Source organism: Carcharhinus amblyrhynchos, chromosome 15, assembly GCF_965287045.1.
Source record: "Carcharhinus amblyrhynchos chromosome 15, sCarAmb.v2.hapA, whole genome shotgun sequence".
Lineage (NCBI taxonomy): Eukaryota > Metazoa > Chordata > Chondrichthyes > Carcharhiniformes > Carcharhinidae > Carcharhinus > Carcharhinus amblyrhynchos.
Window position 1 is genome coordinate 39,600,538 of NC_137338.1, and position 13,670 is coordinate 39,614,207.

General features: G+C 41.0%; 1 protein-coding gene across 3 annotated transcripts in view; it reads right to left on the reverse strand.

The window, feature by feature from the left end:
* LOC145353271 (cyclic AMP receptor-like protein A) overlaps positions 1 to 13,670 on the reverse strand; it is a 206,829-nt gene that overhangs the window by 55,467 nt on the left and 137,692 nt on the right. For all 3 annotated transcript variants that reach the window (XM_080203862.1, XM_080203863.1, XM_080203861.1), the window contains 3 exons: positions 13,584 to 13,662; positions 3,987 to 4,034; positions 1,568 to 1,650 (listed from right to left, as the gene is read on the reverse strand). In XM_080203862.1, coding sequence (XP_080059988.1) covers positions 1,568 to 1,650; positions 3,987 to 4,034; positions 13,584 to 13,662 — 210 coding nt within the window. The remainder of the gene's footprint in view (positions 1 to 1,567; positions 1,651 to 3,986; positions 4,035 to 13,583; positions 13,663 to 13,670) is intronic.

Consider the following 13,670-nt stretch of genomic DNA (forward strand, 5'->3'; position numbering starts at 1 on the left):
AGTTGCTTCTCAATTCAGTCCTAAATCTTCTCCCCTCATTTGGAAGCTATGTCCCCTAGTTCTAGTTTCACCCGCCAGTGGAACCTTCCTGCATCTAACTTATCTATTCCCTTCATAATCTTATATGTTTCTATAAGATCACCCCTCATTCTTCTAAATTCCAAGGATGTAATCCCAGTCTACTCAGTCTCTCTTCATAAGCCAACCCTCTCAATCCCACAATCAAACTAGTGATTCTCCACTGCACCCTTTCCAGTGCCAGCATATCCTATCTCAAGTAAGGAGACCAAAACAGTACTCAGTACTTCAGGCATGGCCTAGAGCTGTGAAAGAGGAAACTTTGCTGACTTTGACAAGTCTATCAAACAAAACAGCTTCTAAAAGGACATAAAGCCATCCCAAAAAACTGTTGCGTTTTAAAATTATACAGCAGAAACAAAATAAAAAAAAAATCACCATAGGAGTTTCCAACTAGACAGCTACAGCTGCAACATAACCTTCTTGTTTTTAAACTTCATCCCTCTAGCAATGAAGAGCAGAATTCCATTTGCCTTAATTATCTGCTGCACCCGCAAATCAATTTTTTGTGATTCATGCACAAGGACACCCCAGGTCCCTCTGCACAGCAGCATGAAGCAATTTTTCACCATTTAAACAATAGTCCACTTTGCTGCTATTGCTGCCAAAATGGATGACCTTACATTTACCAACATTGTACTCCATCCGCCAGAACTTTGCACACTCACTTAGATTATCTATATCCCTTTGCAGATGTTCAGCATCCTCTGCACACATTGCTCTGCCACTCACCTTAGTGTCATCTGCGAACTTTGACACACTACACTTGGTCCCCAACTCCAAGTCATTATTGTAAATTGTAAGCAATTGCGGTCTCAACATTGATCCCTAAGGCACACCACTAGGCACTGAAGCAGAAAACACCCATTTATCCTCACTCTCTGCTTTCTGTTAGTTAATCAATCCTCTTTCCATGCTAATACATTACCCATAACACTGTGCACCTTTACCTTATACAGCAGCCTTTTGTGCAGCATCTTGTCAAGTACCTTCTGGAAATCCAGATACACGACATCTACCGGTTCCCCGTTGTTCACCGCACTTGTAATATCCTCAAAGAATTCCACTGAATTAGCTAAACATGACTTGCTGTTCAGGAACCCATACTGTGTCTTTCCAATGGGACAATTTCTATCCAGATGTCTTGCTATTTCTTTGATGATAGATTCAAGCATTTTCCCCACTGTAGAAGTTAAGCTAACTGGCCTATATTACCCGCCTTTTATCTACCTCCTTTTTTAAACAGTGGAGTCACATTTACTGTTTTCCAATCTGCTGGAACCACCCTAGGGTCCAGCAAACTTTGGTAAATTACCACTAGTGCATTTGCTATTTCCCCCGCCATCTCAGGGCCGGGAGACTTGTCTACCTTTAGCCACATTAGCTTACCTAACACTGCTTCTTTAGTGTTACTGATCATAAGCTATAATTACAGTAGTCCTATTAAGTACCAAAAGCAGCAGCAATGGCAACAATTATTTTCACTCACCTGTTAATGAGAGGGAAAAGAGACACCGCCAGGTATACAGATGGGTACCACTTAAGTGGCTTGATTTCCAGAGTTAATAAAATCTACATTGAGAGAAAAAGAAAACAATTTCTGAACACATTTGGTTCCACCGGTTTTCAATCGTTTCTCACAAAAATAATTTATCAGCATAGCAAGTCCAGTAGAAAACTCATCATTAAAAATGAGAGAGCAAAGCTGCAGTCTTGTTTTAAACTAATTACATCCAGAGTTCACAAGGCATCTGACTACTAGTAAATTAATCCTTGTATTAGAAGCTAAATTATTAATGTGTGCCACTGCAATAACTCGGAGAGAACCTGCTATGACTGTGCAGGAGTCAAAAAGTGAGACCACCTTTTGGGCTGCTTGATTCTGCAAGCCTTAGCAGCAGTGCATCAGTGTGTTAAGAGTTAATTATTTTATCAAGATTAGATGATAGTATTTAAAAATCTGAAAACAACCCTTCATAAAAGCCCCTGGTTTATTATTTTTTTAAAATTCATTTGTGGGACATGGGTGTTGCTGGCTGGCCAGCATTTATTGCCCATCCCTAGTTGCCCTTGTTCACAGGGCAGCTGAGAGTCAATCACATTGCTGTGGCTCCGGAGGCATGTGTAGGCCAGACCAGGTAAGGACGGCAGACTTCCTTCCCTAAAGGACATTAGTTAACCAGATGGGTTTTTCTGACAATCGTTTCATGGTCATCAGTAGATTCTTAGTTCCAGATATTTTTTATTGAATTCAAATTGGTGGGATTTGAACTCGGGTCCCCAGAACAGTAACCGAGTTTCTGGATTAATAGTCTGGTGATAATACCATTAGGCCATTGCCTCCACATAGGGATGCCTTGCTAGAATACAAAATAAGTGACGTATGTCAGAAGACTAACAGCACTGCAGTGCCTACAAGCTTTTATTAATAAAAATATGCTAATTTCTGATACACATTAAAAATCATTCATTATTCTTTATACAATCTATAAAATCAAGATAATATTTTGACCATAATATGCATCAAGAACACTCCAGCTAATTAACCAGTCTTGGTCAAAATACAAACGATCCTAGTATCCACCATCCAATCAAACAAAAAAATCATGCTGTGTCCTTGTTGGTTCATATCTAAATATTGGAAGCTTTCTTCAAAAGAACCATTGTGTTGGGAATAGGCTAAAAGTAAAAACCTATAATGAACAGGATTATTTTGCACTCGGTTAATTATTCCTGAAAAACGAGATGCAAGACATTTGATGACAAAACCTTCTGTAGTTTTACTGTCAGCCAGCGAGGGGCAGCATTCACCTATCAGTCCTGCAGGAATACTGGATGCTCTCACTTCCTGCTATCAGCACACACAATATGCAGCATATTCAGGTCCTTCAACCTTTGATATTTCCCAGAAAACAGCAATGGAGTTGCCTCGCATTATTCATAACAAATTAGTTCATTCATCCTTGGAATTGATTCAAATCCAGATAACATGAACAAATGTTAATATTCAGAAGAGATTTCATTCTTTTTTTATTTCAAGCAAAAGCACACAAAAATGACTTTTATATCTGGGATTGAAGAATTGATCATAAAATCCCAAAAGTTCAAAAGGAGACCATTTAGCCGATCAAGTCTGCATTGACAACAATTCCATTCAGGCCTTATCCCAGTAACCTACATATTTACCCTGACACTAAGGGACAATTTATGGCATGGCCAGTCAACCTAACCTGCACATCTTTGGAGTGTGGGTGGAAACCAGAGCACCCGGAAGAAGCCCAGGCAGACGCAGACAGAACATGCAAACTCCACACAGTCACCTGAGGCTGGAATTGAACCCAGGTCTCTGGTTCTGAGACAGCAGTGCTAACCAATGTGTCACCGCATCGCCCAGATGTTAAGTAAAAATAATTTGAGATTGCAGCTTTGCTATCAAAAATAAAATTATGGCATGGGTACTTGTACATCAGTATCAGCTACAAGTTACAGCTGTACTGCCAGAATTGTATAGTGCTAATTTTTTTTTAATGACTAAACATAACTTACTCAATCTACACAATAACTTTCATGCGTATTCTTCATTCATGGCCTGAAATGGCATCATCATAATCCACAACATTGATCTAACACACAGTGTGGGACAAATAGAGTTGTTTAAAATGCCCATTTTCCAAAAATAAATTTAAAAAAATTTCATTTAGCATGACAGATTGCTAATTATTTGTCTGGATTGGCTTTGAGCCTAGCATCAGCGGTGAAAGGTCAGCATCTAACTTACTTAGCCATGAACTTGCTTTAAACATTTCTGTTAAATCTGTCCCCCCAATACTGGAAGACGGAGAGCCTTCTTAACCAGTAATTTACAGGGGTTTATTTGAGTCTAAGTTGTAGTCTCATCTGAACCGTACCTTGCTTCTCTCTCGTTCGGGATCGTATGGCCCAGACCAAGTTAAAACCTGTGTGAAAAGAATGGCAGAACGCGGATTTAGAAATGGAAAACAATTGCCACGAAATTTAGCTCCTTAGTGTCTGGTGGTTCAACTCCAAGGTGGGGCAAATTTTCCCATTCCGCCTGCCACGGGAATCGTAGTCAGGGGGGCAGGGGCTGGGTGGGGGGCAGACCATGCAAAGGTCTGTTGACCTTTGGTGGGATTTTCTGGTTTCGAGACAAGCGTGGACAAAATCCTGCCCACCGAGTGCCATTTTTGTCTTCAAACTGACACCTTTGGGATGTTTGCACACTTCGGTGAAATATTGGCATGCACATGTGTTGCATCCACATATGTGGAGATACATTGCTACTTTCACGTTAGTTGCTGATTTGGTTGTCTGTACAACTGTAAAATATTTGATGGTTTCTAAAATTCTTAAAGGTTGCTGAGGTGTACAGGAAGTGGTGCAGCACATACAGACTTGGCTCTGACTTGAACAATTCTGCAGAAAGTACTAACTGCTAGAAATAGGTGCAGTAGTAATCATTCCCCGTGAACTACAGCATATCAGATCAAACGAGCAGCAACAACACAAAGCAGAACAAACTATTAGAAGTGGGAGTATGATGAGCAGAAGAGTGGGGGATATGGACTCTCAGCAGGAGACCAAACCCATCGAGGGTGTTCTGGGAACAATTCTCCAACTTGAATCTCAGTCAGGAACAATGGGTGGGATTTTCCGGCCGGGCTCACCTCGAAACCGGACAATCCTACTGGACGTCAATGGATCTTTGCATGGTATGCCCCCTTCCCCCCACCCCCTACATTTCAGAGGAAAATTCCCCCCAGTGTGGTGATGTAGTGGTATTGTCACTGGACTAGTAACCCAAAGAATCAGGTTAATGTTCTGGGGACCTGGGATTAAAACCCACCATGGCAGAAGGCAGAATGTGAACTGAATCAATAAAAAAAACCTGGAATTAAAATTCTAATGATGGCCATATAACCATTGTCAATTGTCATAAAAACCCACCTCATTCACTAATGCCTTTTAGGAAAAGAAATCTACCATCCTTAACTGTTAGATAGAAAATAGGAGCAGGAATAGGCCTTTCGGCCTGTCGAACATCTCCCTCACTCATTATCATGGCTGATCATCCAACTCAATAGCCTGATCCCATCTTCCCCCCATATGCTTTGATCCTGTTTGCCCCAAGAGCTACATCTAACTCTTGCTTGAAAGCATATCATGTTTTTGTCTCAACTACTTTCTGTGTTAGTGAATTCCACAGGCTTCCACTTTCAGAGTGCAGACATTTTTCCTCATCTCAGTCCTAAAAGATTCACCCCATGTCCTTGGACAATGATCCCTGGTCCTGGACTCTCCCATCATCAAGAATATCCTTCCTGCATCTACCCTTTCTAGACCTGTTCGGACTTTATAGGTTTCTATAAAATCCCCCCTTCATTCTCCTGAACTCCAATGAATGTTATCCTAGCCAACTCAATCTCTCTTCATACATCAGTCCTGATATCCCAGGAATCAGTCTGGTTCTGGTCTACATGTGAATCAAGGCCCACAGCAATGTGGTTGACTCTTAACTGCCTCTGAAATGGCTTAGCAAGCCACTCAGCTGTATCAAACTGTTAGAAAGCCTTTAAGGAATGAGACCGAATGATCACCTGGCATTGACTTGGGCACTGGAAATGACAACAGCAGGTTCAGCCCTGTCAACAACAGAACGTCCTCTTTACTAACATCTACAGGCTTGTGCCAAAATTGGGAGAGCAACACCCTGACTTAGTCATACTCACAGAATCATATGTTACAATAATGTCCCAGAAACCACCTTCACCATCCCTGCTCAGTGAAGATGACTATCATCATGTTGTGTGGCACTATCACCATGCTAAATGGGATAGAGTTTGAAAGATCTAACAGCTCAAAACTGGGCATCCAGTAGCAGCACTGTACTCAACTACTATTGGTAACCTCATGGCCTGGCATATCCTCCACCAAGCCAAGGAATCATCAACCCTGGTTCAATGAAGTGTGCAGGAGGGAATACCAGGAGCAGCACCAGGTATGCCCAAAAATGAAGTGTCAACCCAGTGAGGCTGCAACTCAGGACTACCTATGTACCAGACATGTACATGTTGTGTAAGCAACACGTGATAGGCAGAGCTAAACGATTCCACAACTAGCAGATTGGATCTGAGCTCTGCATTCTTGCCACATTCAACCCTGAATGGTGATGTATAATTGAACTCACTGACTCCACAAATGTCTGCATCCTCAATGATGGGGATGCCCAGTATATTAGTGCAAAAGGCTGAAGTGCTGGCAACAATCTTCAGCCAGAAGAGCAGAGTGGATGATCCATTTCAATCCATCTTCTCTGCAGATCACCAATATCACAAATGCCAGTTTTCAGCCAATTCAATTCACTCCCTGTGGTATCAAGAAATGGCTGCAGGTACTGGTTACTGCAAAGGCGATGGGCCCTATTGATATATCAGCAATAACATGGAAGACTTGTGCTCTAGAACTTGCTGCTCCTCTAGCCAAGCTGTTCCAGTACAATTACAATATTTGCATTTACCTGGCAATGTGGAAAATCACCTATGCCCTGCACACAAAATGCAGCATGAATCCAAACTGGCCAATTACCTCCCCATCACTCAACTCTTGATAATCAGTGAAGTAACAGGAAGAGTCATCAGCGGTGTTATCAAGAGGCAATTGCTTAGTAATAAGCTGCTCATTGACGCTCAGTTTGGGTTCAGTCAAGATCATTTAGCTCCTGACCTCATTTCAGCATTGGTTCAAAATGGGCAAAAGAGCAGAACTCCAGCGGTGAAGTGAGAGTGATGGCTCTTAAAATCAAGGCAGCATTTGACCAAGTATGACATCAAGGAGTCTGAGCAAGATTGGAGTCAATGGGAATCAGGGGGAAAGGTCTCCCCTGGTCGGAGTCAGACCTAACACAAAGGAAGATGGCTGTGATTGCTGGAGGTCTCAGGTCCAGAACATCACAGCAAGGCTTTCTCGGGGAAGTGTCCTAAACACAACTGCATGATGTTCAGCTAAGATGTTGCAGGTTGAATTGGATAGCCTCTGAAAATGGGCATGGGAAACACAATGCATAATTATCCCACTCCAGTTGTTTGGAACATAGGCAGGATGCCAACTTTGTGCTGCTTTCTCATTTGCATGATTGCTGCATGCAGTCAATGCTAAGTGCAATATTGAGTGGCTGCATGTCTCTATAGAGGACCCAACTTTGTGTAAGACTGTTGTCACTCACAACCAACCTGTATCTCTTAATGGGGAAGTACATTCTGCCTGGAGCAGATGCTGGAACTGTGTGTGGACAAGAGTCAAATAATGAGACCACCTGGGCGAGGGTGTGCTCCAGGATTCTTACACACTGCACTGGATGCTTTGATGGTGGAAGTGGAGAGACGTAGAGAAATATTAGAGATGTGATCTATCCACAGGGACTAGGAAGCCTCCAGACAAACTTTGCGAAGGCCAGACAGCTGTGGTAATTCATGACCCATCAGATACTGAGAGAGTCCATGTTCAAATGTAGCAAGACCTGGACAATATTCAGACTTGGGTTGGCAAGAAACATTTCTGTCACACTATTGATAGCAATTGACCATCTCTAACAAGAGAAAATCTAAACATTGTCCCTTGACATTCAATGGCATTACCATCAATGAAATTCCCTCTATCAATATCTGACCAGAAACTGAACTGGACTAGCTATATAAATATAAACACTGTGGGCTACAAGGGCAGCTCTGAGCCTAGGAATCCTATGGCAACTAACTTACATTCTGGCTCTCCAAAGCCTAGCTATTTACAAGACACAAGTCAGGCGTGTGATGCAACACCCTCCACTTGCCTGGCTGTGTGCAGCTCCAACAACATTCAAGAAGCTTGACACCTTCCAGGAAAACAGCCACTTGATTAGCACCCCATTCACAAATATTCACTTCCTCCTGCAACAAATGCACAGTGGCAGCAGTATGTCAATCTGCAGAATGCACTGCAGAAAGTCATCAAAGACTCGTAGACAGCATCTTCCAAACCCACAATCACTACAACACTGAAGAACAAGGGCAGCAGACACATAGGAAAATCACCACCTGGAAATTCCACTCCAAGCCACCACCTCCATCCCGACCTGAAAATATATTGCTGTTCTTTCACTGCCACTGGGTCAAAATCCTGGAACTTCCTCCCTAACCGCACTGTGGGTTTACTTAATGACTCTGCCTGAGAGAAGATTTCACCCTGTGGGGTGATCACTTACACTCAGTTCCCATTGGTCCTTCAAGTCAGGTAACCTCTTCTGCTGTGCTGTCTTAAGGTGACAGACATCACATACACAACAGGTATGAGTTGTGATCGGGAGAGATTAGTTAAGAGTGAGGTGTAGGAGTGTGGTGCATTGGGCAATGTGTAAGGGTAGTGGTGTAGTTGGTGGAATATGACATTTGGAGATCAACTCATTTACATTGACCATACATGTGATGTTGTTGAACTGTTTGTGGCACTGCATTCAGGTCCTCAGGGTTGGATTGCAAGCATTGATTACCACAGCTATCTGGCCTTTGCAAAGTTTGTCTGGAGGCCTCCTAGTCCCTGTGGATAGATCACATCTCTAATATTTCTCTACGTCTCTCCACTTCCATCAAAGCATCCAGTGCAGTGTGTAAGAATCCTGGAGCACACCCTCACCCTGGTAGTCTCATTATTTGACTCTTGTCCACACACAGTTCCAGCATCTGCTCCAGGCAGAATGTACTTCCCCATTAAGAGATACAGGTTGGTTGTGAGTGATAACAGTCTTACACAAAGTTGGATCCTCTATAGAGACATGCAGCCACTCAATATTGCACTTAGCATTGACGGCATGCAGCAATCATGCAAACGAGAAAGCAGCACAAAGTTGGCATCCTGCCTATGTTCCAAACAACTGGAGTGGGATAATTATGCATCGTGTTTCCCATGCCCATTTTCAGAGGCTATCCAATTCAACCTGCAACATCTTAGCAAATCAAAAAAGTCAATTAAATCTACATTCAGAGAATTCAAATGCAGCCTACCAAATTTATCTTCTTACAATGTTACTTAAGAAGTACATACAGAGCACAACCTTAATGCATTTCTAATGGAAAACTGGACTTTTTTGGAAAGAACAAAATAAATAAACACAAACATTTCAGAGTTGATAAATTTTCAGTCAAAGTTAACACTTACCCTAAAGAAAAGAATGTGGATAAGGATCACAAATAAATAATAGACGATCACAACTATTTATATTTGATTAATAGTGCTTGTAGTTAAAACACTGCCCTTGCCTTTAAGTCTCACACAATACAACAATGATCAAAGAATTCAAAATATTTACAGAATCTTTACAGTGCAGGAAGAGGCCATTTGGCCCATCAAATGTGCACTGACTTCACTGTCTTATGCCCGTATTTAAATATTATTTTTTATCTTAAAAACATTCTGAAAGATTTGAAATATCTATATTATCTTCAAATTCTGCATTCAGATGACAGAGATATAAATTTATTCAGACACAAGTCAAGTGATTGCACTTACTTAAAATTGGTTTATAATGATTACCTATTTTAACTCTGTCTGAAAAATCTTGACTTTTCACTGTGAACTTGACTGTGTTTTCACATGCATCTGGCTAAACATGGGTTTACAGATTCAGAATCTGGCATTACAAATAGAGCAAAATGCACTATAAATGAACAAGTATTTATAATTAAATCAAAATAGCCAAGCATCCTTGGAACAAAAACAATATTTAGTACATATTTCAATCAGCCTTGCGTGGCACTGGATCATCTGCGGTAAAAATGTAATAGAGCTATTCTTTATTTGTAAAATTCTTAACTGCTTAAAATGGATATTATACCGTTAGCAGTAAAACGGCAACACTGAAGTAGACACAAACAAAACACTGATCTTGCAAGGTTTTTTGTGGAAGTTAAGCAGGCTATACTGGTGGGTAGGATGTCTGAGTGTTGACTCAGCAGGAGACATCAGCTTATGCAACCCCAGGCAATCTATTATTGCAAAAAGACTTTCAGGAAAATGCACGAGCTCCCCAGTCCAAGACTGTTAATTTTATTGATCCTGTAGATGACGGAAACTCGCACAGTGGCCGGCCCCTTCCATTAGAGCCGTGCCTGTCCACAGTTAGAGAAAAAAAAATCATTATTCCAGAGACATCAATTATTTTTGGTGCAGCACTGGATTAATTATGATGGTACTACAGTTACAGTCTGATAGGCTGCATTAATGGAGGTGGAAGATGGGGGCGGAGGGGGGAGAAAGAGAGAGAGAATCTTGAAAAAATTAACAATGCATGACTTGCAGACAATTAGATGGCGTCAGAAAACATGCATCATGAGCTGGATTTTATGGGACATGTGGACCCGTGGCCCCAGATAAAAATGCTGCAGGCAGGATATTCACCCCTGATGGACAGGAAGTCCATTTCAGCATGCTGGATTAAAATAAAATGTGCTAACAAATAATCAAATATTTACGAGTCTCTTCACTAAACACAAATCTGGAATGTTGGGGAACCAAATATCTAATGGAAGCGAGGAACATAGTTAATATTAGTGAAGGAAAAGTACTAAAGAAATTAATGGGATTGAAAGTCGATAAATTCCCTGGATCTGATGGTCTACACTCCAGTATTCTCAACAAAGTGGGTACAGAGTTAGTGAATGCACAAACTATGATCTTCCAAAATTTCCCACATTCAGGAGCGGTCTCAGTGGATTGTAGGGCAATAGATTGGGCTGAGGGGCCAGCATTAGTCATCTGGAAAACACTGGAAGCCATTATTAATTAAGTGGTAATGGTACTTAGAGAATCATAATATGATTAAAGAAAGAACTAAATTGCCTTTCATGATTATAAGTCATCCCAAACACTTTACAGCCAACAAAGTACTTTTGAAGTATAGTCACTTTGATAATGTAGAAAATACAGCAGCCAATTCATACACAACAAGATCTACAAACAGCAGATACCCTCTTTTTGCAATGTTGATTGTGGGATAAATATTGGCCAGGCTCATTGGCATAACTCCCAGACTCTTCTTCAAAATAGTGCCATGGGATCTTCTGCACCCAGCTGACAGGACAGATAGATAGTTTAAATACTTCATATGAAAGGTGCATGTTCAACGGTGCAGCATTATCTCAGTACTGCATTGCAGTGTCATCATTTAGGTTATGTACAGCCATGACTTTTTTGAAAAGGAAATAGTGTTTCACAAATCTAAGCGCTTTTTGCCGATGTAATTAACAAAGTAGGTAATGAGTATATGTTGTACATTTGGATTTTCGAAAGACATTCAATGTGATGTCACATAAAAGGCTGTTGCACAAGATAAGGGCTCGTGGGGTTGGGGGTAATATATTAACATGGATAGAGGATTGATGAAAGGGTAGAAAACAAGAGAACAGGGGAAAAATATTGGTCATCTCCAGGTTAGTAAGCTGTTATTAGTGGCGCGTCCCAAGGATTAATGTGAGGGCATCAACGTTTCACGATATATATTAATGACTTAGATGAAGGGACTGAGTGTAATATAGCCAAGTTTGCTGGGAAAGTAAGCTGTGAGGAACACACAAAAATCCTGCAAAGGGATGTAGATAGTTTCAGTGAGTGGGCAAGAAGGAGGCAGATGGTGTAAATTCTGGGAAAATGTGAAGTCATTCATTTTACTAGGAAGAAAACACAATATTTTTTGAATAGTGAGAAACCATTTAACTTTAGTGTCCGGAACAGTTGAGTGTCCTTATACATAACGTAACATAGAAAGCAATTAGGAAGGCAAATGGTTATGTTGACTTCTTTTGTCAGTGAATTGGAGCATAGGAGGAAGAAAGTCTTGCTGCAGTTGTGCAGAGTTTTGATGAGACTCCACATTAAGTATTGTGTATGGCTTTAGTCTCCATATCAAAGGCAGGATATACTTATCTTAGGGGAATGCAGTGACCAGTCACTAAATTGATTCCTGGGGTGAGAGGAATGGGGAAAGTTTGAGTAAAATGGGCCCATACTTTTTAGAGTTTGTAAGATTGAGAGGTGGCCTCACTGAAACATAACGACTTTGAGAGGTTTGTCAAGGTAGATGCTAAGAGGCACCTTTCCAAGAACTCGGGAGAATAGTCTCAGGATAATGGGTTGGCCATTTGGGACTGAGATGAGAAGAAATTTCTTCACTTGCAGTGCTGTGAATATTTGAAATTCTCTACCTCAGAGGGCTGCGAATGCTCAATCATCAACCACATTTAAGGCTGAAATATATAAACCTTTGGACACCTAGGGGATCAACTACTTAGGGACACAGCAAATTGAGGCTGAAGATCAGCATGATCTTACTGAACATTGCCGCAGGCCTGAGGGGGAGAGCATGATCTACTGCTGCTCCTATTTTGTACACTAATGCTCTAAATATCTTAGAATCATAGAACAAAATCATAGAATCCCTACAGGGCAGAAGGAAGCCATTCAACCCATTGTATCTGCAACAACTGTCCAACCAAGTATGATACACCTAGGCCCTATCCCTGTACTGCATATATTTACCCCACCAATCACCCTAATTTTCACACCTTGGGGTACTTGACTATCTAGCACGGCCAATCCACCTAACCTGCGCTTCTTTGGACTGTGGGAGAACACTGGGGCACCCGAAGGAAACCCACGGAGACACAGGGAAAATGTGCAAACTCCACTCATACAGTCACCCAAAGCCAGAATTGAAACCGGGTCCCTGACGCTGTGGGGCAGCAATGCTAACCACTGTACCACCGTGCTGCCCCAAGAACAAATCCATCACAAGGTCAGAAAAGCCAAAAGTGTAAGAAAATGGTGCATTGCAGTTGCATTCTGTCATTTAAAAATAAAATAATGAAGTGATTCACAGACCCATCACATCTTCAGGTGTGTTAAAAACAGAGCACTGGAAAAGCTACATGCTGCATATTTAAATATTAACTGACATTCAAAGCTATTTGTTCAATAGCTAGCTCTCAGGGGCATTACTAGGAGAAATAATAAGGTGCCATGTAAATGCAAATTACTTCCTCCTTTATTTCACCCAGACTAACCTATGCCCAGCTTTTAATCAAACATTTTAATCAATCTATTCTTAATTACTGGCCTATCCACTGATTGCAGTATTAACACAATTTTACATTGTGCATATAGAAAATGCACATGAAGCTGATGCAATCCGCAAGTTATCCCAGAAAGTAATAAGCAACAGAAGTAAATAGTTACAGATAATAACCATATTATTAACATAACAGGCACTCGGGAGAGATATTTAACATGATTGATAGCTTTACCATCCGTCATTTTAAAAAATCACCAGCATGAAGAATGATTACTATACTTGTTCCCTAAATAGAAGAAAATAAACTCAAAGAGAAACAAACGTATAAGTTGGGGATTGATTTTTTGCAAGAATTTATTATATTTCAGGAATTTCAAATCTGGATCCTTACCCTCTGTTTAGCTACATAAAAAATGTGAAGATAGCAGGACATCATCAGAAAGATGAGGACAAACAATGGAATGTACCATCTGCAAAA